We start from the raw sequence: 26,980 nt of genomic DNA, 5'->3' as shown, positions 1-26,980 counted from the left end.
TTCTTCTTTCACACACTTTACCAAACTCAGTCACCAGCTTCGGCAGTTTCTTACATGAATCAGCCACCAGCGCTGTATCATCAGCGAACAACAACTGACTCACTTCCCAAGCTCTCTCATCCACAACCGACTGCATAATTGCCACTCTTTCCAAAACCCTTGCATTCACCTCCCTAAAAACCCCATCCATAAACAAATTAAACAACCACGGAGACATCACACACCCCTGCCGCAAACCTACATTCAATGAGAACCAATCACTTTCCTCTCTTCCTACACGTACACATGCCTTACATCCTCGATAAAAACTTTTCACTGCTTCTAACAACTTGCCTCCCACACCATATATTCTTAAAACCTTCCACAGAGCATCTCTATCAACTCTATCATATGCCTTCTCCACATCCATAAATGCTACATACAAAGCCATTTGTTTTTCTAAGTATTTCTCACATACATTCTTCAAAGCAAACACCTGATCCACACATCCTCTACCACTTCTGAAACCACACTGCTCTTCCCCAATCTGATGCTCTGTACATGCCTTCACCCTCTCAATCAATACCCTCCCATATAATTTACCAGGAATACTCAACAAACTTATACCTCTGTAATTTGAGCACTCACTCTTATCCCTTTTGCCTTTGTACAATGGCACTATGCAAGCATTCCGCCAATCCTCAGGCACCTCACCATGAATCATACATACATCAAATAACCTTACCAACCAGTCAACAATACAGTCACCCCCTTTTTTAATAGATTCCACTGCAATACCATCCAAACCTGCTGCCTTGCCGGCTTTCATCTTCCACAAAGCTTTTACTACCTCTTCTCTATTTACCAAATCATTTTCCCTAACCCTCTCACTTTGCACACCACCTCGACCAAAACATCCTATATCTGACACTCTATCATCAAACACATTCAACAAACCTTCAAAATACTCACTCCATCTCCTTCTCACATCACCACTACTTGTTATCACCTCCCCATTAGTGCCCTTCACTGAAGTTCCCATTTGCTCCCTTGTCTTACGCACTTTATTTACCTCCTTCCAAAACATCTTTTTATTCTCCCTGAAATTTAATGATACTCTCTCACCCCAACTCTCATTTGCCCTCTTTTTCACCTCTTGCACCTTTCTCTTGACATCCTGCCTCTTTCTTTTATACCTCTCCCACTCATTTGCATTTTTTCCCTGCAAAAATCGTCCAAATGCCTCTCTCTTCTCTTTCACTAATAATCTTACTTCTTCATCCCACCACTCTACCCTTTCTAATCAACCCACCTCCCAGATTTCTCATGCAACAAGCATCTTTTGTGCAAGCCATCACTGCTTACCTAAATACATCCCATTCCTCCCCCACTCCCCTTACCTCCTTTGTTCTCAACTTTTTCCATTCTGTACTCAGTCTCTCCTGGTACTTCCTCACACAAGTCTCCTTCCCAAGCTTACTTACTCTCACCACTCTCTTCACCCCAACATTCTCTCTTCTTTTCGGAAAACCCCCACAAATCTTCACCTTCACCTCCACCAGATTATGATCAGACATCCCCCCAGTTGCACCTCTCAGCACATTAACATCCAACTGTCTCTCTTTCGTGCATCTATCAATTAACACGTAATCCAATAACACTCTCTGGCCATTCTCTCCTACTTACATACGTATACTTATGTATATCTCTCTTTTTAAACCAGGTATTCCCAATCACCAGTCCTTTTTCAGCACATAAATCTACAAGCTCTTCACCATTTCCATTTACAACACTGAACACTCCATGTACACCAATTATTCCCTCAACTGCCACATTACTCACCTTTGCATTCAAATCACCCATCACTATAACCCGGTCTTGTGCATCAAAACCACTAACACACTCATTCAGCTGCTCCCAAAACACTTGCCTCTCATGATCTTTTTTCTCATGCCCAGGTCCATATGCACCAATAATCACCCATCTCTCTCCATCAACTTTCAGTTTTACCCATATCAATCTAGAATTTACTTTCTTACACTCTATCACATACTCCCACAACTCCTGATTCAGGAGTAGTGCTACTCCTTCCCTTGCTCTTGTCCTCTCACTAACCCCTGACTTTACTCCCAAGACATTCCCAAACCACTCTTCCCCTTTACCCTTGAGCTTTGTTTCACTCAGAGCAAAAACATCCAGGTTCCTTTACTCAAAATACACCAATCTCTTCCTTTTTTTTCTCATCTTGGTTAATCACCACTCATTTATACACCAATTGAGCCTTAGAGGAGGGATGTGCACTCCTCGCGTGACTCTTCTTTTTTTCCCCCTTTTTTAGAAAGTTAAAATACAAGGAGGGGAGGGTTTTGGCCCCCCCGCTCCCGTCCCCTTTAGTCGCCTTCTACAGCACATGAGGATATGCGTGGAAGAATTCTTTCTCCCCATCCCCTATATATTTATATATATTTATATATTATAAATATATATATATATATATATATTTATATATATCATCATCAGCAACACAACACAGACTCATTTCCCCAAGCTCTCATCACAACAGACTGCATACTTGCCATCTTCTTCCAGACTCTTTGCATTCACCTCCCTAACAACCCCATCCATAAAAAAATTAAACAACCATGGAGACTTCATGCACCCTCCACAAACCAACATTTCATGGTGGAGAAACCAATCACCTTTACTCTCTTCCTACTCATACTCATGCCCTACATCCTTGATTAAAAGTTTTCACTGCTTCTAACAACTTGCCTCCCACACCTTATATTTTTAAAACCTTCCCACAGAGCATCTCTATCAACTCTTATCATATGCCTTCTCCAGATCCATAAATGCTACATACAAATCCATTTGCTTTTCTAAGTATTTCTCACATACATTCTTCAAAGCAAACACCTGATCCACACATCCTCTACCACTTCTGAAAAACCACACTGCTCTTCCCATCTGATGCTCTGTACATGCCTTCACCTCTCATTCATTACCCTCCCATATAATTTACCAGGAATACTCAACAAACTTATACCTCTGTAATTTGAGCACTCACTCTTATCCCTTTGCCTTTGTACAATGGCACTATGCACGCATTCCGCCAATCCTCAGGCACCTCACCATGAGTCATACATACATTAAATAACCTTACCAACCAGTCAATAATACAGTCACCCCCTTTTTTAATAAATTCTACTGCAATACCATCAACCTGCTGCCTTGCCGGCTTTCATCTTCCGCAAAGCTTTTACTACCTCTTTTCTGTTTACAAATCATTTTCCTACCCTCTCACTTTTGCACACCACCTCGACCAAAACACCCAATATCTGCCACTCTATCATGAAACACATTCAACAAACTTCAAAATACTCAACTCCATCTCCTTCTCACATCACCACTACTTGTTATCACCTCCCCATTTGCACCCTTCACTGAAATTCCCATTTGCTCCTTGTCTTACGCACTTTATTTACATCCTTCCAGGTGAGGATATTCCAAAAAAGGCCCAGTCCTCTGTTCTTAACGCTACCTCGTTTAACGTGGGAAATGGCGAATAGTTTAAAAAAAAAATATATATATTATATTATATATATTTATAATATATATATATATATTATATATTATAATTATATATATATATATATTTTTTCATACTATTCGCCATTTCCCACGATAGCGAGGTAGTGTTAAGAACAGAGGACTGGGCCTTTGAGGGAATACCCTCACCTGGCCCCTTCTCTGTCCTTCTTTTGGAAAAAAAAAAAAAAAAAAGGGGAGGATTTTCAGCCCCCTGCTCCCCTTCCCTTTTGTCGCCTTCTGCGACATGCAGGGATACGTGGGAAGTATTCTTTCTCCCCTATCCCAGGGTAATATATATATATATATATATATATATATATATATATATTTATATATATATATTTATTTTTTTTTTTTTTTTTTTTTTTTTTTTTTTTTTTTTCTTATACTTTGTCGCTGTATCCCGGTCTGCGAGGTAGGCAGGGAAAACAGACGAAAGAAATGGCCCAACCCCCCCCATACACATGTACATACACATGTCCACACACGTGTTTACATACCTACACAGCTTTCCATGGTCCACCCAGACGCTCACATGCCTTGATTCACTCCATGACAGCACGTCAACCCCTGTATACCACATCGCTCCAATTCACTCTATTCCTTGCCCTCCTTTCACCCTCCTGCATGTTCAGGCCCCGATCACACAAAATCTTTTTCACTCCATCTTTCCACCTCCAATTTGGTCTCCCTCTTCTCCTCGTTCCCTCCACCTCCGACACATATATCCTCTTGGTCAATCTTTCCTCACTCATTCTCTCCATGTGCCCAAACCATTTCAAAACACCCTCTTCTGCTCTCTCAACCACGCTCTTTTTATTTCCACACATCTCTCTTACCCTTACGTTACTTACTCGATCAAACCACCTCACACCACACATTGTCCTCAAACATCTCATTTCCAGCACATCCATCCTCCTGCGCACAACTCTATCCATAGCCCACGCCTCGCAACCATACAACATTGTTGGAACCACTATTCCTTCAAACATACCCATTTTTGCTTTCCGAGATAATGTTCTCGACTTCCACACATTTTTCAAGGCTCCCAAAATTTTCGCCCCCTCCCCCACCCTATGATCCACTTCCGCTTCCATGGTTCCATCCGCTGACAGATCCACTCCCAGATATCTAAAACACTTCACTTCCTCCAGTTTTTCTCCATTCAAACTTACCTCCCAATTGACTTGACCCTCAACCCTACTGTACCTAATAACCTTGCTCTTATTCACATTTACTCTTAACTTTCTTCTTCACACACTTTACCAAACTCAGTCACCAGCTTCTGCAGTTTCTTACATGAATCAGCCACCAGCGCTGTATCATCAGCGAACAACAACTGACTCACTTCCCAAGCTCTCTCATCCACAACAGACTGCATACTTGCCCCTCTTTCCAAAACTCTTGCATTCACCTCCCTAACAACCCCATCCATAAACAAATTAAACAACCACTGGAGACATCACACACCCCTGCCGCAAACCTACATTCAATGAGAACCAATCACTTTCCTCTCTTCCTACACGTACACATGCCTTACATCCTCGATAAAAACTTTTCACTGCTTCTAACAACTTGCCTCCCACACCATATATTCTTAAAACCTTCCACAGAGCATCTCTATCAACTCTATCATATGCCTTCTCCAGATCCATAAATGCTACATACAAAGCCATTTGTTTTTCTAAGTATTTCTCACATACATTCTTCAAAGCAAACACCTGATCCACACATCCTCTACCACTTCTGAAACCACACTGCTCTTCCCCAATCTGATGCTCTGTACATGCCTTCACCCTCTCAATCAATACCCTCCCATATAATTTACCAAGAATACTCAACAAACTTATACCTCTGTAATTTGAGCACTCACTCTTATCCCTTTTGCCTTTGTACAATGGCACTATGCAAGCATTCCGCCAATCCTCAGGCACCTCACCATGAATCATACATACATCAAATAACCTTACCAACCAGTCAACAATACAGTCACCCCCTTTTTTAATAGATTCCACTGCAATACCATCCAAACCTGCTGCCTTGCCGGCTTTCATCTTCCACAAAGCTTTTACTACCTCTTCTCTATTTACCAAATCATTTTCCCTAACCCTCTCACTTTGCACACCACCTCGACCAAAACATCCTATATCTGACACTCTATCATCAAACACATTCAACAAACCTTCAAAATACTCACTCCATCTCCTTCTCACATCACCACTACTTGTTATCACCTCCCCATTAGTGCCCTTCACTGAAGTTCCCATTTGCTCCCTTGTCTTACGCACTTTATTTACCTCCTTCCAAAACATCTTTTTATTCTCCCTGAAATTTAATGATACTCTCTCACCCCAACTCTCATTTGCCCTCTTTTTCACCTCTTGCACCTTTCTCTTGACATCCTGCCTCTTTCTTTTATACCTCTCCCACTCATTTGCATTTTTTCCCTGCAAAAATCGTCCAAATGCCTCTCTCTTCTCTTTCACTAATAATCTTACTTCTTCATCCCACCACTCTACCCTTTCTAATCAACCCACCTCCCAGATTTCTCATGCAACAAGCATCTTTTGTGCAAGCCATCACTGCTTACCTAAATACATCCCATTCCTCCCCCACTCCCCTTACCTCCTTTGTTCTCAACTTTTTCCATTCTGTACTCAGTCTCTCCTGGTACTTCCTCACACAAGTCTCCTTCCCAAGCTTACTTACTCTCACCACTCTCTTCACCCCAACATTCTCTCTTCTTTTCGGAAAACCCCCACAAATCTTCACCTTCACCTCCACCAGATTATGATCAGACATCCCTCCAGTTGCACCTCTCAGCACATTAACATCCAAAAGTCTCTCTTTCGTGCATCTATCAATTAACACGTAATCCAATAACACTCTCTGGCCATTCTCTCCTACTTACATACGTATACTTATGTATATCTCTCTTTTTAAACCAGGTATTCCCAATCACCAGTCCTTTTTCAGCACATAAATCTACAAGCTCTTCACCATTTCCATTTACAACACTGAACACTCCATGTATACCAATTATTCCCTCAACTGCCACATTACTCACCTTTGCATTCAAATCACCCATCACTATAACCCGGTCTTGTGCATCAAAACCACTAACACACTCATTCAGCTGCTCCCAAAACACTTGCCTCTCATGATCTTTTTTCTCATGCCCAGGTCCATATGCACCAATAATCACCCATCTCTCTCCATCAACTTTCAGTTTTACCCATATCAATCTAGAATTTACTTTCTTACACTCTATCACATACTCCCACAACTCCTGATTCAGGAGTAGTGCTACTCCTTCCCTTGCTCTTGTCCTCTCACTAACCCCTGACTTTACTCCCAAGACATTCCCAAACCACTCTTCCCCTTTACCCTTGAGCTTTGTTTCACTCAGAGCCAAAACATCCAGGTTCCTTTCCTCAAACATACTACCTATCTCTCCTTTTTTCTCATCTTGGTTACATCCACACACATTTAGACACCCCAATCTGAGCCTTCGAGGAGGATGAGCACTCCTCGCGTGACTCCTTCTTCTGTTTCCCCTTTTAGAAAGTTAAAATACAAGGAGGGGAGGGTTTCTGGCCCCCTGCTCCCGTCCCCTTTAGTCGCCTTCTACGGCACATGAGGAATGCGTGGGAAGTATTCTTTCTCCCCATCCCCTATATATATATTTTTTTTTTTTTTTTTTTTTTTTTTTTTTTTTTTTTTATACTTTGTCGCTGTCTCCCGCGTTTGCGAGGTAGCGCAAGGAAACAGACGAAAGAAATGGCCCAACCCCCCCCCCATACACATGTACATACACACGTCCACACACGCAAATATACATACCTACACAGCTTTCCATGGTTTACCCCAGACGCTTCACATGCCTTGATTCAATCCACTGACAGCACGTCAACCCCTGTATACCACATCGCTCCAATTCACTCTATTCCTTGCCCTCCTTTCACCCTCCTGCATGTTCAGGCCCCGATCACACAAAATCCTTTTCACTCCATCTTTCCACCTCCAATTTGGTCTCCCTCTTCTCCTCGTTCCCTCCACCTCCGACACATATATCCTCTTGGTCAATCTTTCCTCACTCATTCTCTCCATGTGCCCAAACCACTTCAAAACACCCTCTTCTGCTCTCTCAACCACGCTCTTTTTATTTCCACACATCTCTCTTACCCTTACGTTACTTACTCGATCAAACCACCTCACACCACACATTGTCCTCAAACATCTCATTTCCAGCACATCCATCCTCCTACGCACAACTCTATCCATAGCCCACGCCTCGCAACCATACAACATTGTTGGAACTACTATTCCTTCAAACATACCCATTTTTGCTTTCCGGGATAATGTTCTCGACTTCCACACATTTTTCAAGGCTCCCAAAATTTTCGCCCCCTCCCCCACCCTATGATCCACTTCCGCTTCCATGGTTCCATCCGCTGACAGATCCACTCCCAGATATCTAAAACACTTCACTTCCTCCAGCCTCTCACCATTCAAACTCACCTCCCAATTGACTTGACCCTCAACCCTACTGTACCTAATAACCTTGCTCTTATTGACATTTACTCTTAACTTTCTTCTTCCACACACTTTACCAAACTCCGTCACCAGCTTCTGCAGTTTCTCACATGAATCCGCCACCAGCGCTGTATCATCAGCGAACAACAACTGACTCACTTCCCAAGCTCTCTCATCCCCAACAGACTTCATACTTGCCCCTCTTTCCAAAACTCTTGCATTTACCTCCCTAACAACCCCATCCATAAACAAATTAAACAACCATGGAGACATCACACACCCCTGCCGCAAACCTACATTCACTGAGAACCAATCACTTTCCTCTCTTCCTACACGTACACATGCCTTACATCCTCGATAAAAACTTTTCACTGCTTCTAACAACTTTCCTCCCACACCATATATTCTTAATACCTTCCACAGAGCATCTCTATCAACTCTATCATATGCCTTCTCCAGATCCATAAATGCTACATACAAATCCATTTGCTTTTCTAAGTATTTCTCACATACATTCTTCAAAGCAAACACCTGATCCACACATCCTCTACCACTTCTGAAACCACACTGCTCTTCCCCAATCTGATGCTCTGTACATGCCTTCACCCTCTCAATATATATATATATATATATATATATATATATATATATATATATATATTATCATCAGCGAACAACAACTGACTCACTTCCCAAGCCCTCTCATCCACAACAGACTGTATACTTGCCCCTCTCTCCAGAACTCTTGCATTCACCTCCCTAACAAACCCATCCATAAACAAATTAAACAACCATGGAGACTTCATGCACCCCTGCCACAAACCAACATTCATGGAGAACCAATCACTTTCCTCTCTTCCTACTCATACACATGCCCTACATCCTTGATAAAAAGTTTTCACTGCTTCCAGTAACTTGCCTCCCACACCATATACTCTTAATACCTTCCACAGAGCATCTCTATCAACTCTATCATATGCCTTCTCCAGATCCATAAATGCTACATACAAATCCATTTGTTTTTCTAAGGTTTTCTCACATACATTCTTCATAGCAAACACCTGATCCACACATCCTCTACCACTTCTGAAACCACACTGCTCTTCTCCAATCTGATCTTCTGTACATCCCTTCACCCTTCACCCTTCACCCAAATGACTTCCCAGGAATATTCAACAAACTTATGCCACTGTAAGTTGAGCACTTACCTTTATCCCCTTTGCCTTTGTACAATGGCACTATGCATGCATTCTGCCAATCCTCAGGCACTTCACCATGAGCCATACTTACACTAAATATCCTCACCAACCAGTCAACCACAGTCACCCCCTTTTTTAATAAATTCCACTGCAATACCATCCAAACCCGCCGCCTTGATGGCTTTCATATTCAGCAAAGCTTTTACTACCTCTTCTCTGTTTACCAAATCAATCTCCCTGACCCTCTCACTTTGCACACCACCTCGACCAAAACACCCTATATCTGCCACTCTATCATCTAACACATTCAACAAACCTTCAAAATACTCACTCCATCTCCTTCTCACATCACCAGTACTTGTTATTACCTCCCCATCAGCCCCCATCACCGATTTTCCCATTCGTTCTCTTTTCTTACACACTTTATTTACCTCCTTCCAAAATATCTTTATATTCTCCCTAAAGTTTAATGATACTCTTTCACCCCAACTCCCATTTGCCCTCTTTTTCCCCTCTTGCACCTTTCTCTTGATCTCCTGCCTTTTTCTTTTATGCATCTCCCATTCATGTGCACTATTTCCCTGCAAAACATATCCAAATGCCTCTCTCTTATATTTCACTAATAATCTTACTTCTTCATCCCACCACTTACTACCCTTTCTAATCTGCCAACCTCCCATGCTTCTCATGCCACAAGCATCTTTTAAACAAGCTATCACTGCTTCCCTAAATACATCCCATTCCTCCTCCATTCCCCTTACGTCCTTTGCTCTCACCTTTTCCATTCTGCCCTCATTCTCTCCTGGTACTACCTCACACAAGTCTCCTTCCCAAGCTCACTTACTCTCACCACTCTCTTCACCCGAACCTTCTCTCTTCTTTTCTGAAAACCTATACAAATCTTCACCTTCACCTGCACAAGATAATGATCAGACATCCCTCCAGTTGCACCTCTCAGCACATTAACATCCAAAAGTCTCTCTTCCATGTGTCTATTAATTAACACATAATCCAATAATGCTCTCTGGCCATCTCTTCTACTTACATATTTAAACTTATGTATGTCTCTCTCTTTAAACCAGGTACTCCCAATCACCAGTCCTTTCTCAGCACACAAATCTACAAGCCACATTCGTTCACACTCAGTCTCTAGCTGTCATGTATAATATACTGAAACCACAGCTCCCTTTCCACATCCAGGCCCCACAAAACTTTCCATGGTTTACCCCAGACACTTCACATGCCCTGGTTCAATCCATTGACAGCATGTTGAACCCAGTATACCCCATCGTTCCAATTCACTCTATTCCTTGCATGCTTTTCACCCTCCTGCATGTTCAGGCCCCGATCACTCAAAATCTTTTTAACTCCATACTTCCACCTCCAATTTGGTCTCCCACTTCTCCTCGTTCCCTCCACCTCTGACACATATATCCTCTTCGTCAATCTTTCCTCACTCATTCTCTACAAGTGACGAAACCATTTCAAAACACCCTCTTCTGCTCTCTCAACCACACTCTTTTTATTACCACACATTTCTCTTACCACATCTCTCACACCACATATTGTCCTCAAACATCTCATTTCCAACACATTCACCCTTCTCCATACAACTCTATCTATAACCCATGCCTCACAACCATAGCACATTGTTGGAACCACTATTCCTTCAAATATACCCATTTTTACTTTCTGAGATAATGTTCTCGCCTTGCACACATTTCTCAACGCTCCCATAACTTTCACCCCCTCTCCCACCCTGTCACTCACTTCCGCTTCCATGGTTCCATCCACTGCCAAATCCACTCCCGGATATCTAAAACACTTCACTTCCTCCAGTTTTTCTCCATTCAAACAACTTACCTCCCAATTGACTTGTCCCTCAACCCTACTGTACCTAATAATCTTGTTCTTACTCATTTACTCTCAGCTTTCTTCTTTCAAAAACTTTACCAAACTCACTGTGTGTGTGTGTGTGTGTGTGTGTGTGTGTGTGTGTGTAAATATATTTTGCTATTGTTATCATGCTTAATTGCTATCTCCCACGATAGCGAGTTAGCGCAAGGAAACAAATGAAAGAATGGCCCAACCCATCCACATACACATGTATAAAGTTGACTGGAATGACTTAAGTTACTTCTTTTCTGACATTCCTTAGGTACATTACTCTCTCATGTGGTGATGCTTCTCTCTCCATCAAACACATAGCAGAGGTTATTTTTGCAGGAATGGAAGCATAAATCCTCTTTTCCTCCAAGACAGCCTTTTCATCCAATTCATGTTTCGACCAATCCTGTTCTGTAGCCCTTTATGCAAGGATCAGGCATATTGGGCTTCAAAAAATCTTCCTTCCTTTGACTCCCATTTAGCTTTCATCACTGCCCATACTCACTGCAAGCATGTTATCCATGAAGTAAAGCATTCCTTTATTCATAGGAAGTGTGATATCCTCTCCTTGTCACCCACTTATAGGCCTTTCTGGTCTTTAGCTAAGGGCATCTCTAAAAACTTTTGTAGCTCTACTTTTCCTTCACTCTTCCATTCTGATGGTACTATAGCTCTCTCTGCTGTTGACAAAGCAACTCTCTTTGGTTCCTGTTTCTCCTCTATCTCCACCCTGGATGACTCTAACATTCCTTCACCCCCTGATGCTCCTCTTACTAATCCTATGCTCCTCCCCATAACCTCTTTTCGGACTGTCTGAAAAGCACTTCTCTCTCTGAACACAATCAAGGCTTATGGTTCTGATGGCATCCATCCCCATGTACTGAAAGAATGTGCCTCTGAACTTGCACCTATGCCAGCTCGTTGTTCCATTTCTGTTTAAAAATCAAAATTTTCCTTCTCCTTGGGTGCATGCATTGAAACACCCCATCCCTAAGAAGGGTGCCCATTCTGACCCCTCTACCTATCGTCCGATTGCTTTGACATCTACCATTTCCAAAGTCTTTGAATCCCTTCCCAACTCCTATATCCTAAAACACCTTGAAAATCAGTCTTCTCTCTGATCACCACTATGGCTTCCCCATAAGAAGAGATCCACTGGTGATATTCTTTCCAATCTTGCTAAAGTAAGGTTATCATCCCTGAAAGATTTTGGGGAGTCATGTGTAGTTGCCCTTGACATTTCTAAAGCTTTTGACAGGGTGTGGCATTGGGGTCTCATATCTAAGCTCACCTTTTTTGGCATCCCTCCCTCACTTTGCTCCTTCATATCTAGCTTCCTCCCTGGCCAAACTATCTCTCTTGTTGATATATTAGCCTCCCCCCTTTTCTCCATCAACAGTGGTGTCCCTCAAGGTTCTGTCCCACTCCCTCCAGAACAATTTCCTCTCCTCCACAAATAGCCAATGCACTCATAAGCTGACAACTCAACACTGCATTTATCCACATCTTTTAATTCTGTTCCTTCTCTCACTCAATCTGCATCTCATCTTGACACAGCTTCCTTCATAAACTCAAACTTGGACTGGATATCTGTGGGGAACATGAAATCTAGTTAAGATGCCTCCAAATCCAGTATCTACCCATCTCTCTATTAAAAATTCCTCACAACTCTTGTCACTCATTTGACATTTCTGTAAATCCACCTCTTGACTTAACGAACATACTTGGTATTACTGTAACATCCACTCTTTCTTGAAAACCCCATATCATGGGAATAGCTAAATCTACCTCTAAAAACCTGGGTGTCCTGTTGAGATGCTGAAACTTCATCTCTTCCGAAGAGTAACTCCATTCATACAAAGAACTGATTCATCCTTGTATAGAGTACTAATTTCACATCTAGGGTGGTTCTAGCTCTGCATACTTACCTGACAGGGTTGAGACAAAAGTGGTCCAACTGATAGACTGTCCAAGGCTAACTTCCAAACTTGACACTCTTGCTCTATCTTGCAATGATGGTTCACTTTCCCTATCCATTGGGTATTACTTTGGTTTTTGCTCCCATGAGCTGGCTGCTTGTGTGCCCTCACCACTTGGTAGACCAAGAAATACTTGGCAAGTTACTGTGTCACATGATTACTGTATGGCCATTAGCACCTCAAGGGTGGACCATTTTGATAAGCGCTTCTTTCCCTACATGTCGAAGTTTTGGAAGACTCTACCTTCTCATGTCTTTCCTAATAACTATGACCTGGCACATATCTAAAGACAGTTTTTTCATTTCCTCCAAATTTGTAAATACTATCCCTTGTCTTTTCTTTTTCCTTTTCATTATTCTCTTTGTATTTCAATAAAGGCCTGGCCTTGATGTGGACTTTTGTTAACAACTGGAGCCTTTAACAGAGAAAAAAAATCCTCCTATGACATACTTTTCCAAACTCAGTCATCAACTTCTGCAGTTTCTCACTTGAATCTACCGCCAATGCTGTATATTCAGCAAATAACAACTGACTCACTTACCAAGCCCCCTTATCCCCTACAGACTGCATACTCACCCCTTAAGACTTACATTAGCTCTCTCACCATCCCATCCATAAACAAATTAAACAAACATTATGGTATCACATCCCTGCCACATTCCAAACTTCACTTGAAACCATTCACTCTCCTCTATTCCTACTCATACACATACCTCACACCCTTTATAAAAACTTTTCACTGCTTCTAGTCACTGTCCTCATACATGATATATTTTAAGGATTTTCTAACAATGCATCTCTATCAACCCTATCATATGCTTTCTCCAGATCCATAAATGCTATATACAAATCCATCTGATTTTCTTAGCATTTCTCACACACATTCTTCAAAGCAAACATCTGATCCACACATCTACCATTTCTGAAACCACACTGCTTCCCAGTCTGATGCTCTGTACACAGCTTCACCCTCCCACTCACTACTCTCCCATAGAAATTACCAAGTAAAGTCAAAAGACATATTCTGTAGTTTGAACACCCAACTTTATCCTCCTTGCCTTTATACAATGGCACTATAAATGCATTCTGTCAATCCTCAGGAACCTCACCATGATCCATGCATATAGTGAAAACCATAACAAACAAATTAACAGCAGTCATCCCCTTTCTTAATAAATTCAACTGAAATATTATCAAATCCAGCCGCTTTCATCACTTCTCATTTTATTGAGCATAAGGCTTTCAACACCTCTCTTTGTCAAACCACTCTATACAACTCTCACTTAACATACTATCTTGACTTAAACACCCTACCTTTGCCATCTTGACTTAAACACCCTACCTTTGCCACCCGATCATAAAACGCATTCAACAATCCTTTAAAATATTCATACCATCTCCTCACTTCATCACTACCTGTCACCACTTCCCTTTTTGTCCCCTTCTCAGATGTTCCTATTTGTTCTCTTGCTTTTCACACTTTATCAACATCCCAACATCACTCATCCCAACTCTTATTTGCCCTCTTTTTCAGCAACTGCAACTTCTTATTGAACTCCTGCCACTTTTTCTTACATGCCCCTAAATCATTTGCACTCCTTCCCTGTAAGTACCACTCAAATGCTTCTGTTTTCTCTTTCACTAGCAACTTTACTTCTTCATCCCACCATTCACTAACCTTTCTAATAAGTCCACCTCCCTTATTTGGCATGCCATACGCATCTCCCATACATGCCAGCACTACTTCCCTAAACACCTTCCATTCCTTGCCCAGCCCCCTTGCTTCATTTACTCTCACCTTTTGCCATTCTACACTCAATATATCCTGCTATTTCTTCACACAAGATCTTTTCCAAGCTCATTTACTCTCACCATCCTCTACTCACCAATATTGTTTGCCCTTTTCTAAAAACCCATGCAAATCTTCATCCTCAGCTCCACAAGTTAGTGATCAGACATCCCACCAGCTGCCCCTCTCAGCTCATCCAAAATTCTCTTTTACATGCCTATCACTTAACCCAATAATGCCTGCTGACCATCTTTCCTACTCACATATAATTGTGTTCATATCTTTTCTTAGACTATGTATTCCCAATCATCAATCACTTTTCAGCACATATGTCCACAGGCTGTTCATCAATTTCATTCATAATACTGAATACCGCATGCCCCCAATTACACCCTAAACTGCCATAATATTAACCTTCACACTCAAAGCATCCATCGCTAATACCCAGTCTTTTGCATCAAAACTGATGACTCTCACTCCGCTGCTCCAAAACACTTACTTCTCATAATCTTTTCTGTCATGGCCAGGTGCATAAGCACCAATAACCACTAATCTCTCACCATCAGTCTAGAGTTAACTTCTTTACACTCACACACTCCACAATGGACTAAATCAGGGCATGTGAAGCAACCATGGAAAGGTTCCCCTTAACACACTCCATGCCTTGTTTTAATTCATTGACAGCACATCGACCTCTATACACCATATCTTTTTAATTCAATTCTATCCCATTCATGCCCTTCATACTCCTGCATATTCAGGCCCCAATCACTCAAAATCTTTTTCACCCCAACCTTCTATCTCCAATTTGGTCTCCCCCTTCTCCTTGTCCCTTCCATCTCTGACACATACATCCTATCTGTCAATCTTTCCTTACTCAATCTCTCCATATGTCCAAACTGTTTCAACATATCCTCTTTTGCTATCTCAGCCACATCCCTCTGTTACCGTTTTATCAATTACTTGATCAAACCAACTCATACCACATATTATCCTCAAACATTTCACTTCCATCAAATCATCCCTCCTCTGCACATCCTCATCTATAGCCCATGCTTCACATCCATACAACATTGCTATACCTTCAAACTACCCATTTTTGTCCTCCCCAATAACAACCTCTTCCCACACATTCTTTAACGCTCCCAAAACCTTTGCCCCGTCACCCAACCTATGACACGCTTCCACTTCCATGGTTCCATTTGCTGCCATGTCCACTCCCAGGTATCTAAAACACTTAATTTCCTCCAAATTTTCTCCCTGGTTAACCAGTCCCTCTGCTCTGCTACACCTAATAACCTTGTTTATATTCACATTAACCTTCAACTTCTTCCTTTCACACACTCTTCCTAAATATTACTTAAAGTGTAGATAATTATTAATTCATGCATTCAGTAAGACCCAACAGAAGAGTTTATAAAAAAATTTTGGAAAACAAAATTTACCTTATTCACCAGTTATACCTTGAATGAGGACAATTGCAGGCTATTTTCTTCAATATCATTTAGAATATGTAGATGAATATCAATTCATTAAAAGAAATGGATAAAGAATACAATTTACAATATCATTCACAGAGTATAAGCTGAATGTTTCTAGTTGAGGATAATGTAAGCCATTTGTCACCTATGTGACAGTTCTATGTGTAAATCCATTTTCACCATTATTCTGATTTTATGCTGAATTTTTTTAACACAAGTCAAGTGTGAACTACAAAAGTATTATATCTCTTTCACAATATATAATTTCCCAAAAACTTTACTTAATATGTATGGGTAGGGGAGAAAGAATTCTACTTCTGTATTTCATGAGTGTTGTAGAAGGCAACTAAATGGAGTGGGGGCAGTAGGCTAGAAACCCCCCTTCTAGTATTTTCAATTTCTAGGAGAAGAAACTGAAGGAACCAGGCAGGGAGTGCTCCTCCACCTAGAAGGCTCAAGCTGGGGTGTCAAAATGAGTATGGATGTAACCAAGATGAGAAGAGAGGAGAGACGGGTAGTATGTTTGAGGAAAGAAACTTAGATGTCCTGGCTTTGAGTGAAACAAAGCTCAAGAATAAAGGGGAAAAATGGTTTGGAAATGTCACAGGAGTAAAGTCATGGGTTAGTGAGAGGACAAGAGTTAAGAAAGGAGTGCACAACTCCTGAAGCAGGATTTGTCTGAGTGTATGATAAAGTGCAAGGATTTAAATTCTATAGACAAATGTGAGTAATACTGAAAGTGGATGGGTGATTATTAGTGCTTATGCATCTGGCCATGAGAAGAAAGATCAAGAGAGGCACGTATTTTGGGAGCAGCTGAATGAGTGTGTTAGCAATTTTGATGTAAGAGACCAGTTATAAATAATGAGAAATTCAAATGTGAAGGTAAGTAATGTGGCAGAAAAGAGAATAACTGGGGTGCTTGGGGTATTGCTCTGAAGAATGTATGTGAGAAATACTTAGAAAAACAAATTGATTTGTATGTAGCATTTATGGATCTGGAGAAGGCATATGATTGAGCTGATAGAGATGCTCTGTGGAAGGTATCAAGAGTATAAGGTGTGGGAGGCAAGTTGCTAGAAGCAGTGAAAAGTTTTTATCGAGGATGTAAGGCATGTGTATGTGTAGGAAGAGAGGAAAGTGACTGGTTCCCAGTGAATGTCTGTTTGCGGCAGGGGTGGGTGATGTCTCCATGGTTTTTTAATTTATGGATGGGGTTGGTTAGGGAGGTGAATGCAAGAGTCTTGGAGAGAGGGGCAAGTATGCAGTCTGTTGTAGATAAGAGGGCTTGGGAAGTGAGTCAGTTGTTGTTCGCTAATGATACAGCACAGGTGGCTGATTTGGGTGAGAAACTGCAGAAGCTGGTGACTGAGTTTGGTAAAGTGTGTGAAAGAAGAAAGCTGAGAGTAAATGTGAGTAAGAGCAAGATTATTGGTTTCGGTAGGGTTGTGGGACAAGTCAACTGGGAGGTAAGTATGAATGGAGAAAAACTGGAGGAAGTGAAGTGTTTTAGATATCTGTGAGTGGATCTGGCAGCGGATGGAACCACGGAAGCGGAAGTGAGTCACAGGGTGGGGGGTGGGAGCGTTGAAGAATGTGTGGAAGGTGAGAACGTTATCTTGGAGAGCAAAAATGGGTATGTTTGAAGGAATATTGGTTCCAACAATGTTATATGGTTGCGAGGCGTAGGCTATGGACAGGGTTGTGCGGAGGAGGGTGGATGTGTTGAAATGAGATGTTTGAGGACAATATGTGGTGTGAGGTAGTTTGATTGAGTAAGTAATGAAAGGGTAAAGGAGATGTGTGGTAGTAAAAAGAGTGTGGTTGAGAGAGAAGAAGAGGGTGTATTGAAATGGTTTGGTCACATGGAGAGAATGAGTGAGGAAAGATTGACAAAGAGGATATATGTGTCAGAGGTGAAGGGAATGAGAAGAAGTGGGAGACCAAATTGGAGGTGGAAAGATGTAGTGAAAAAGATTATGAGCAATCGGGGCCTGAACATGCAGGAGGGTGAAAGGCGTGGAAGGAATAGAGTGAATTGGAACGAGGTGGTATACCGGGGTCGACGTGCTGTCAATGGATTGAACCAGGGCATGTGAAGCATCTGGGGTAAACCATGGAAAGTTTTGTGGGGCCTGGATGTGGAAAGGGATTTGTGGTTTCGGTGCATTACACATGACAGCTAGAGACTGAGTGTGAATGAATGTGGCCTCTGTTGTCTTTTTCTAGCGTGGGAAGAGGGGGTGCCATTTCATGTATGGCAGGGTGGCGACGGGAATGGACGAGGGCAGCAAGTATGAATATGTAAATGTGTATATATGTATATGTCTGTATATGTATATGTATGTATACACTGAGATGTATAGGTATGTATATGTGCGTATGTGGGCATGCATGTAAATACAAGTGTACTGTTGGTGGGTTGGGCCATTCTTTCATGTTTCCTTGTGCTACCTTGCTAAAATAGGAGATAACGACAAAGTATAATGAATAAAAAAATAAACATAATAATGGAAATGGTGTAAAACTTGTGGAGTTATGTTGAAAAAGGACTGGTGACTGGGAATACCTGGTTTAAAAAGAGGAATATACACAAGGGTACATAAGTGAGTACGAGAGATGGTCAGTGGACATTACAGGATTACATTTGAAGAGCATGTAAAAGAAAGACTTGGATGTAAATGCACTGAGAGGGGCAGCTGGTGGGATATCTGATCACTCTTTTGTGAAGACAAGGGTGAAGATCAATAAAGATTTTCAAAAAAGAGGTAACAATGTTTGGGAGAAGAGAGTGGTGAGGTTAAGTGAGCTTGGGAAAGAGACTTGTGTGAAGAAATACCAGGAGAGATTTAGTGTAAAATGGTAAAATATGAGAGCAAATGAAGCAAGGGGAATGGGTGAGGAATGGGAGGTATTTAAGGAAGCTGCTGGTATGTGCAAGAGATGCATGTGGCATGCAAAAGGTGGGAGGAGGGCAGATTGGAAAGAGTAGTGAGAGGTAGATGAAGTAAAGTTTTTAGTGATAAAGAAAAGAGAGGCTTTGGGCAGTTCATAATGGGAGGGAGTGTAAATGACTGGGAGATGCATATGGAAAAGCAGCAGGAGGTCTACAGGAAAGTGCAAGGAATGAAAAAGAGGGCAAGTGAGAGTTGGGGTTAGCAACTATCAGTAAATTTTAGGAAGAATAAGATGCTTTGGAAGAAGGTAGATAATGTGCAAAAGACAAGAGAACAAATGGGAATATCAATGAAGGGGGTAAAAGGGAAAGTGATAACATGAAGTGATGAAGTGAGGAGGAGATGGAGTGAGTATTTTGAAGGACTGTTAGATGTGTTTGATGATAGAGTGACAGATATACGGAGTTTGGGTTAGGATGGTATACGAAGTGAGAGAATGGGGAGTGGTTTGGCGAGGAGAGAAGAGCTGGTGAAAGCCTTACATAAGAAGAAATGTGGCAAGGCAGCTGGAGTGGATGGTATTGCTACTGAATTTATAAAGAATGGGGGTGACTGTGTTGATTGCTTGGTAAGGATACTCAATGTATGAATGGATCATGGTGTGGTACCTGAGGATTGGCACAATGGATATATAATGCCATTGTATAAAGGCAAGCGGAAGTAAGGTGAGATTTCAAACTACAGAGGTATTGGTTTATTGAGTATTCTTGACAAGTTGTAATGGGAGGGTATTGACTGAGAGGGTGAAGGTTGGAACAAAGCATCAGATTGGGGAGGAGCAGTTTGGTTTAAAAAATGTGTTAGAAATATTTAGAAAAAACAGATGGATATGCATGTAGCATTTATGGATCTGGAGAAGGCATATGACTGGGCTGATACAGATACTCTACGGAAGGTCTTAATAATATATGGTGTGGGAGGAAAGCTGCAAAAAGTACAGAGAAGTTTTTATCAAGGGTGTATGGCTTGAGTACAAGTAGGAAGAGAGGAGAGTGAATGGTTCCAAGTGAAGGCTGGTCTGCGGCAGAGGTGTGTGATGTTACTATGGTTGTTTAATCTACTTATGGATGGGGTGATGAGGGAGGTAAATGCAAATCTTGGAGGGAGGAGTGAGTATGCAGTCTGTGGGAGATCAAGGGTCCTGGGAAGTGAGTCAACTGTTGTTTGGTGATGATACAGCACTGGTGGCAGATTTGAGTGAGAAACTGTAAAAGTTGGTGACTGAATGTGGAGGAGCATGTGACAGGAGAAAGTTGAGAGTAAATGTATATAAAAGCAAGGTTATTAAGTTTAACTGGGCTGAAAAACAGGTTTGTTGGGATGTGAGTTTGAATGGAAAAAAATCAAAGGAAGTGTAGTGTTTTAGATATCTAAGAGTGGACATGGCAACAAATAGAACCATGGAGATGGAAGTGAATCACAGGATGGGGTAGAGGGGAGAGGTTCTGGAAGCACTGAAGAATGTGTGGAAAGAGAGAACATTATCTGTGAGGCATGGGATGTAGATAAGGTTGTGAGGAGGAGGGTGGATGTGTTGGTAATGTAAAGTTTGAGGACAATTTGTGCTGTGAAGCAGTTTGATTCAGCAAGTGAAAAAACAGGTAAGATAGATGTCTGGTAATACTAAGAAGAGTGTGGCTGAAAATGCAGGAGAGGGTGTGCTGAAATGGTTTGATATAGGGATAAAAAGTAAGGAAAAGTTGGCAAAGAGGCTATATGTGTCAGAAGTGGTGGGAACAAGGAGAACGGGAAGACCAAATTGGATAGGGAAGGATGGAGTGAAAAAGATTTTGAGTGACTGGGGCCTGGACTTGAGGAGGGTGAAAGGTGTGCATGGGACAGAGTGAATGGGAACAATGACTTGCTGTCAATAGACTGAACCCAAGCATGTGAGGCGTTTAGGGTAAACCATAGGAATTCTGTGGATCTGGTTGTGGACAGGGAGCTGTGGTTGTGATGCATTACATATGACAACTAGAGAATGCATGTTATCTCATGTGGCCTTTGTATGTCTGTTCCTGGCACTACCTTGCTAGCAGGAAATGGCAATCAAGCATAAAAAAAAAAAATAGATAACTACTAATTCATGCATTAGGTAAAAAGCTAATGAAGAGAATTCCATAAAAAAAAAATACATGAAAAATAATATACTGTATCATTAAAGAAATAACAAGTTAAATGTTTTGGACCAAGACTACTTTAAAAACAATGCTTGACCCATCATCGATTATGAGTCAGGCATAGGTGATTTGGCGAATATAGTGTTGGGAATGCTCAAATCATTCTTTAAGCACATTATTTTCTAAAGCATGCTTTCATTTGCCAGATACTTTTCCTGTAATTACAAACAGACAATTACACAAGCAAACACATACAAGATATGCCCACACACTACAAATGCACGAACACACACACACACACACACACACACACACACACACACACACACACACACACACACACACAAATAACAGATACATTCATAAAATAAAAAGCACAAAAGTTGTGGGACAAGAGAAGGAAAGATCTCAATAAATGATGTTATCTGGATGGTTGAAGACCACATCCATTCAAGTAAGTAAAGAGCATCAACATAAAGATAAGGAGAAGATTAAAGAATATGCTGAAGCTTCTATAAAAACTGCAAGTTAAGAATTGTGAAAGCACTTTTGAGTTTTGCCAAAAAGGATCTATTTTTGCATCATAAACCTCAAACTCTTAAAAAACATTAGCTTTATCATCTTCATCATGAAAACCATGAGCTAACTGAAGCAGAGCATGAGCTGAAATCTGGAGAGCTTGTGCAGCTCATGAAGCTTGTGCAGCTTGCTGAACATGCCCTGGAAATAAAACCTATAAAGCTTAACTAACATGCCATATTGTAAAGTGACAAAGTTCACAAGACTGAGATTATTCTTGGAAAATCAAAGCTGTAGCTTAGACAGGCAAATCAAGAATAATCATTGAACTTATAATCCAAATGAAACATATGCAACTTCTCTTTTTGTAAAAACACATAATTACATACAAAGTGGAAAAAATTATAGGACTTTTGCTTTCAAGAAGGCAAGCTAACAGTAGGGGAGTGGAATGAATTCTAATCAACTAATGCACAGAATATCCTAACAGCATGAACTGAGACAATATGACCTGATGGTTCCAGGGATGAAAATTAACAAATGATGACAGTAAAGTATGGCAGTCTATGAAGCAAGATATGTGGAATGAAATCCAAAGAAATTACTCAAATGAGACCAATCTAAAGTATATCCACATCAAGTTGAAATCTGGCTGATCTGGTAGTCTGGAGAAAATGAAGGCAAGAGGTACAGAACTGCAGTGACTAAAGTTTCAGCCAACTAAGCAAGTGATAAAAATAGACTGAAGTGACTTGGAGAAATAAAAGACAAATATCTACTTTTGAGAAATTTATAAAAAAACTAATGTTTAACCTGAGGAATAAGAAGAGTGCACACAAAAATTGAGAGGTATATTAGAAATGCTGTGTTAAGTTTATCAAGAATAAACAAAATAAGTTGGGAGGAAATAGTGTCTCCTCTATCAGATCTTGTTCAATATTCAAATCAGATCTTCCTAAAGCAATATATTTTAGATGGTATAATAATGCCTGCTACACAATTTTTACTCTGATCAAAGTATAAAGTGCTCTGGCACCAACCTGATAGTGCGGGGTAACCACCACTATATAGCCAGCATTAATCATAGATTTGAGGGTGACAGATGAGGTGCCATACAAGTGACCCTTGAACTCTCCATGTTCAACTAACGTCCCTGCAGTGGCCTCCTCCTCCAGTTCTTCTCGGGTTACAAACTGGTAGTCCCTGTTGTTTACTTCACCAGGTCGTGGCGGTCGGGATGTCACTAAACATTTGGAGTGATAAGTATATTTTTTGAGAAACATCTACCCACATTACTACATCAGATACATGATGATTAAATCAAAATAACATTTACTTATACATTATAGTCACAAAATGATGATCAAATCAAACTATCATTATTAGGCAGTTGATATTTCAAGGAATCTAACCTAGAAGTCAATCAGTAAAAAAAAAAAAAAAATCATTTAATAGTTATAAATTCTTCTAACTGGCAGTAAGTAGAAACATTAGGTAGGAGCCTCTGCAAACACTGTGCTAGAGTTGCCCTCTGCCAGCGGCCTCTTAAGGGAGAGGCACAAAAAGCTAAGAAGAGGCACTGGAGTTCACAAGTTACAGAGACTCTACTGCTGTGGCCATCCCCTTGAGGGAGTTCCAATTGGAACAGGCCTAAGAGATAAAGATAAACAGATACAGGTACACCACCAAATTTCCGGCAACTGATGGTTCGGCACCTCCCTCAGTCTGGACAAAATTATGTGAGGGAACTTGAAATTACCGCGGCCACCAGACTAGTTTACTGGGCGGCCACAGATGGCACTGTGTGTAGGGCGCGCTTATCTACATTTGTTACACTGCACTCATTGGTGGTGATACCGCAATTCTGTGAGATTCTTAGCTTATTTTGCTTAAGGTTTCAAAGACATACGAGAACGTCAGTCATGGTGTCAAACATAAGCACCAGTCCATATCGATCCAAGATAAAGTAGAACTGTTGAAAAAAATGGACTGTGGTGTTTCGATGCATAAGCTGTGTGACATCTACAGTGTTGGCTCATCAACTGTTTATGATATAAAGAAGCAAAGGGAGAAAATATTGAGATTCTATGCAGACAGTAATTCCAAGAAGAAAATGATGATTAGAAAAACTATGAAAGATGGTAAGAGTACTGAGCATGATCGAGTGTTGATGGAATGGTTTCGACAGCATCAGAGTGATGGAGTTGACTTGTTAGGTAGCATGATAATGGAACAGGCTAAGTTGTTCCATAAAGAATCTAAATCACAACATGAGCATGACTATAGTGAGAGATGGATTTAAAGATTCAAGAAGCAATATGGAATTTCCATGAATAAAGTGTGAGGACAAAAGAGGTCTGCATACCACGAAGGAGCTGCCGAGTATGTGGATGAATTTGTGAAACTTGTAGCTGACGAGCACCTCAGTCCTGAGCATATGTATAATGCATACAAAACTGCATTATTCTGGCGATGCACACATAAGAAAACACTAACAACAGAAGAAGACAACAGAAGAAAAGACCCACAGGATTCAAACAGGGGCATATCTAAGGGAAATAGCACCTATGGCAAGCACTGAATTGTGCCCCTGTCCAAACATATGACTAATATTTCTTATTTTCATTACCTTTGCCAAGGAGATTATGTTTTTAACGGCATTTGTTTGTTCGTCTGTGAGCAACTTTCAACAAAGTTATGAACAAATTTTGATGAAATTTTCAGGGAAAGTCAGAAATGACAAAAGGACCAATTGATTAGATTTTGGGAGCAATCTGAATCATTGTCTAGATCCAGGAAGCCATTATGGAAATATCAATTTTTGTGAATAACTATTGAACTAATAATGATATCAATGTGATTCCAAATGCCACAGATATGTTTACATGGTCAAGAAATCTAAACCTTTAAGATCTGAATCATTGTCTGGATCCAGGACGTCATCCAGGATGTCATTATGCCACTGGCACCCCTCTTCAAGTGGTGCCCAGGGAACCTGTCCTACCTGCCATACCCTAGATATGCCACTGGATTCAAACAATCTAAGGACAAACTTACCATCTTAGGGTGCTCAAACATTTAATATTTGTTTAATCAAAATTTCTAGCAGTCCATGGCATACTTTAGACACATGGGAGATGTATAATTAGTGGGTTAGAGGTGTGTTGATGAATTATAATTACGTAACCATGGTTGGTCAAGCAAAATGGCTAAACCAACAAGGCCTTGCAACGAAGAGTGCTGGAAAATCAGTGGTGTACCTGTAGTAGCAAAATGCAATGAAAAACATGTAACATACTCTGTAATGGATCTAGCAAAAAATCATTACATCAAAATTTTCCATTCATAGTACAATCTGGCTGTCTGTATGTGATACAGATGTGGTGCTACATAATCAGAGGAGCATTTACCCTATGTGATGACAAGTTATTAAAATCTGAATCATTATTCAAAAGTATCATGTTTTTTCAGACTGTTATGGACACTGCTTATCACTATCATTATCAATAATGTGTTCTGGTACACAATACTAGCATTACGGATTCAATGATATTTACCTAAAAATACCAATTAATTTGGATCTCTACACAGTTAAATCAATAGTGGAGAAAACACATCTTTAATTCACACCTAACATTAGCAAATATTGCACTATGCCTATGAAGATCTGCTTCCAGGTTTTATGCAATGCTCTGAGTCAACCATATGATAGTATCTGCCATTAAACAGAATTCAAACACATGTCTAAAGCACACCCTGTAAAGGATGAACAGCTTTAGAAACTAGGTAGGTTTGTGTGTGAATCATGGCCAGGAAAGAACCACTACAACACAGAAGCCTAATATTCTTAATACACATGAATGCTAAATACTGAAGAATAATATCTGTACATATTATGCAGGTTTGCCTAATATATTCAAGAAGTGAGGCACTCTCCATCTCTGCCTGTGCTATGAAATAACATTTTGAACAAAAGTTGGTTTCTAGCACACATAAAGATGAAAGACTGTTAATGATCTAGATATCTATTTCTGTGTTTTAACATAAGCTGTGATGATTTAATTTTGTATACAATATAACCTGTCAGTAAAACAAATAAACCATTCATCAAACATGCAAGTGAACTGCAACAACTAAGTGACTACCAAATGAGCAAAACAAATGAACCATTTATCAAGCATACCACTGAACTGCAATAACTAAATGACTACCAAATCAACCCCAAAACGAAAATCAACTAATCATGAGCCAATAATCAAATGTAAATAAATCAAAATATTACTTTCCAAAAACTGCCACTATATGACAGCAATGATTACTTCAAGCATCTCCTCTACACCAAATTTTAGAACCAGCACACTCAGGGGATGTTACTTAAGTCTCTAGGGGATAAATGAGGATGGCATATGTACTAAACTATTCCTTGATGTGGATCCACAGGGTTATCTAGTTTTGAAACACTAAAATAGCCTCTTCATGATTGGGATTCTACCATCACAGACACCTAAGAGATAAGCTTTTTTCACTTATAATGCAACATATACCAAAGACACTTCTCATGAATCAGATCTTGGACACTGGTGGTGATACATTACAATCAATCACTTAAATATGTACCAATTTTATTTCTGCCAATCCTTATTCATATACCATGGTAGTTAAGCACTTTTAACCAAGCTTTTATGTAGCCGTCAATCTCTCACTGTGTAGTAATTGTTTTACAATTTTGAAATTTACCATTAGATCAGTGTGGTTGTGGTTTCATTTTTCTATACATATATACAAAACATATCACTAAGCTTAGGGCAGAAATAAAACTTTCTAAGTATTCCCGGTGTGTTGCAGAAGGTGAATAAGAAGGGCAGGGGAAGGGGCTAGAAACACTTCCTTTCCTATATATCAATTTCTAAAAGTTGGAACACTGGTTCCTGTGTCTGTTGCTG

The 26,980-nt window shown here is 40.5% G+C and overlaps 1 protein-coding gene and 1 long non-coding RNA gene across 2 annotated transcripts in view; one reads left to right on the top strand and one right to left on the bottom strand.

Moving 5' to 3' along the window:
- metro (membrane palmitoylated protein 7-like protein metro) overlaps nucleotides 1–26,980 on the bottom strand; it is a 278,984-nt gene that overhangs the window by 55,776 nt on the left and 196,228 nt on the right. Inside the window, exon 10 of the mRNA XM_071662259.1 lies at nucleotides 23,078–23,280. Coding sequence (XP_071518360.1) covers nucleotides 23,078–23,280 — 203 coding nt within the window. The remainder of the gene's footprint in view (nucleotides 1–23,077; nucleotides 23,281–26,980) is intronic.
- The window catches only part of LOC139749141 (uncharacterized), a 31,199-nt gene continuing 28,052 nt past the window's right edge, over nucleotides 23,834–26,980 (top strand). Inside the window, exon 1 of the long non-coding RNA XR_011712890.1 lies at nucleotides 23,834–23,903. This is a non-coding gene — a long non-coding RNA (uncharacterized lncRNA). The remainder of the gene's footprint in view (nucleotides 23,904–26,980) is intronic.

Source organism: Panulirus ornatus, chromosome 6 (genome assembly GCF_036320965.1).
Source record: "Panulirus ornatus isolate Po-2019 chromosome 6, ASM3632096v1, whole genome shotgun sequence".
Lineage (NCBI taxonomy): Eukaryota > Metazoa > Arthropoda > Malacostraca > Decapoda > Palinuridae > Panulirus > Panulirus ornatus.
Note: the sequence above shows the minus strand (reverse complement) of the source record. Positions and strands in the feature narration are given on the sequence as shown.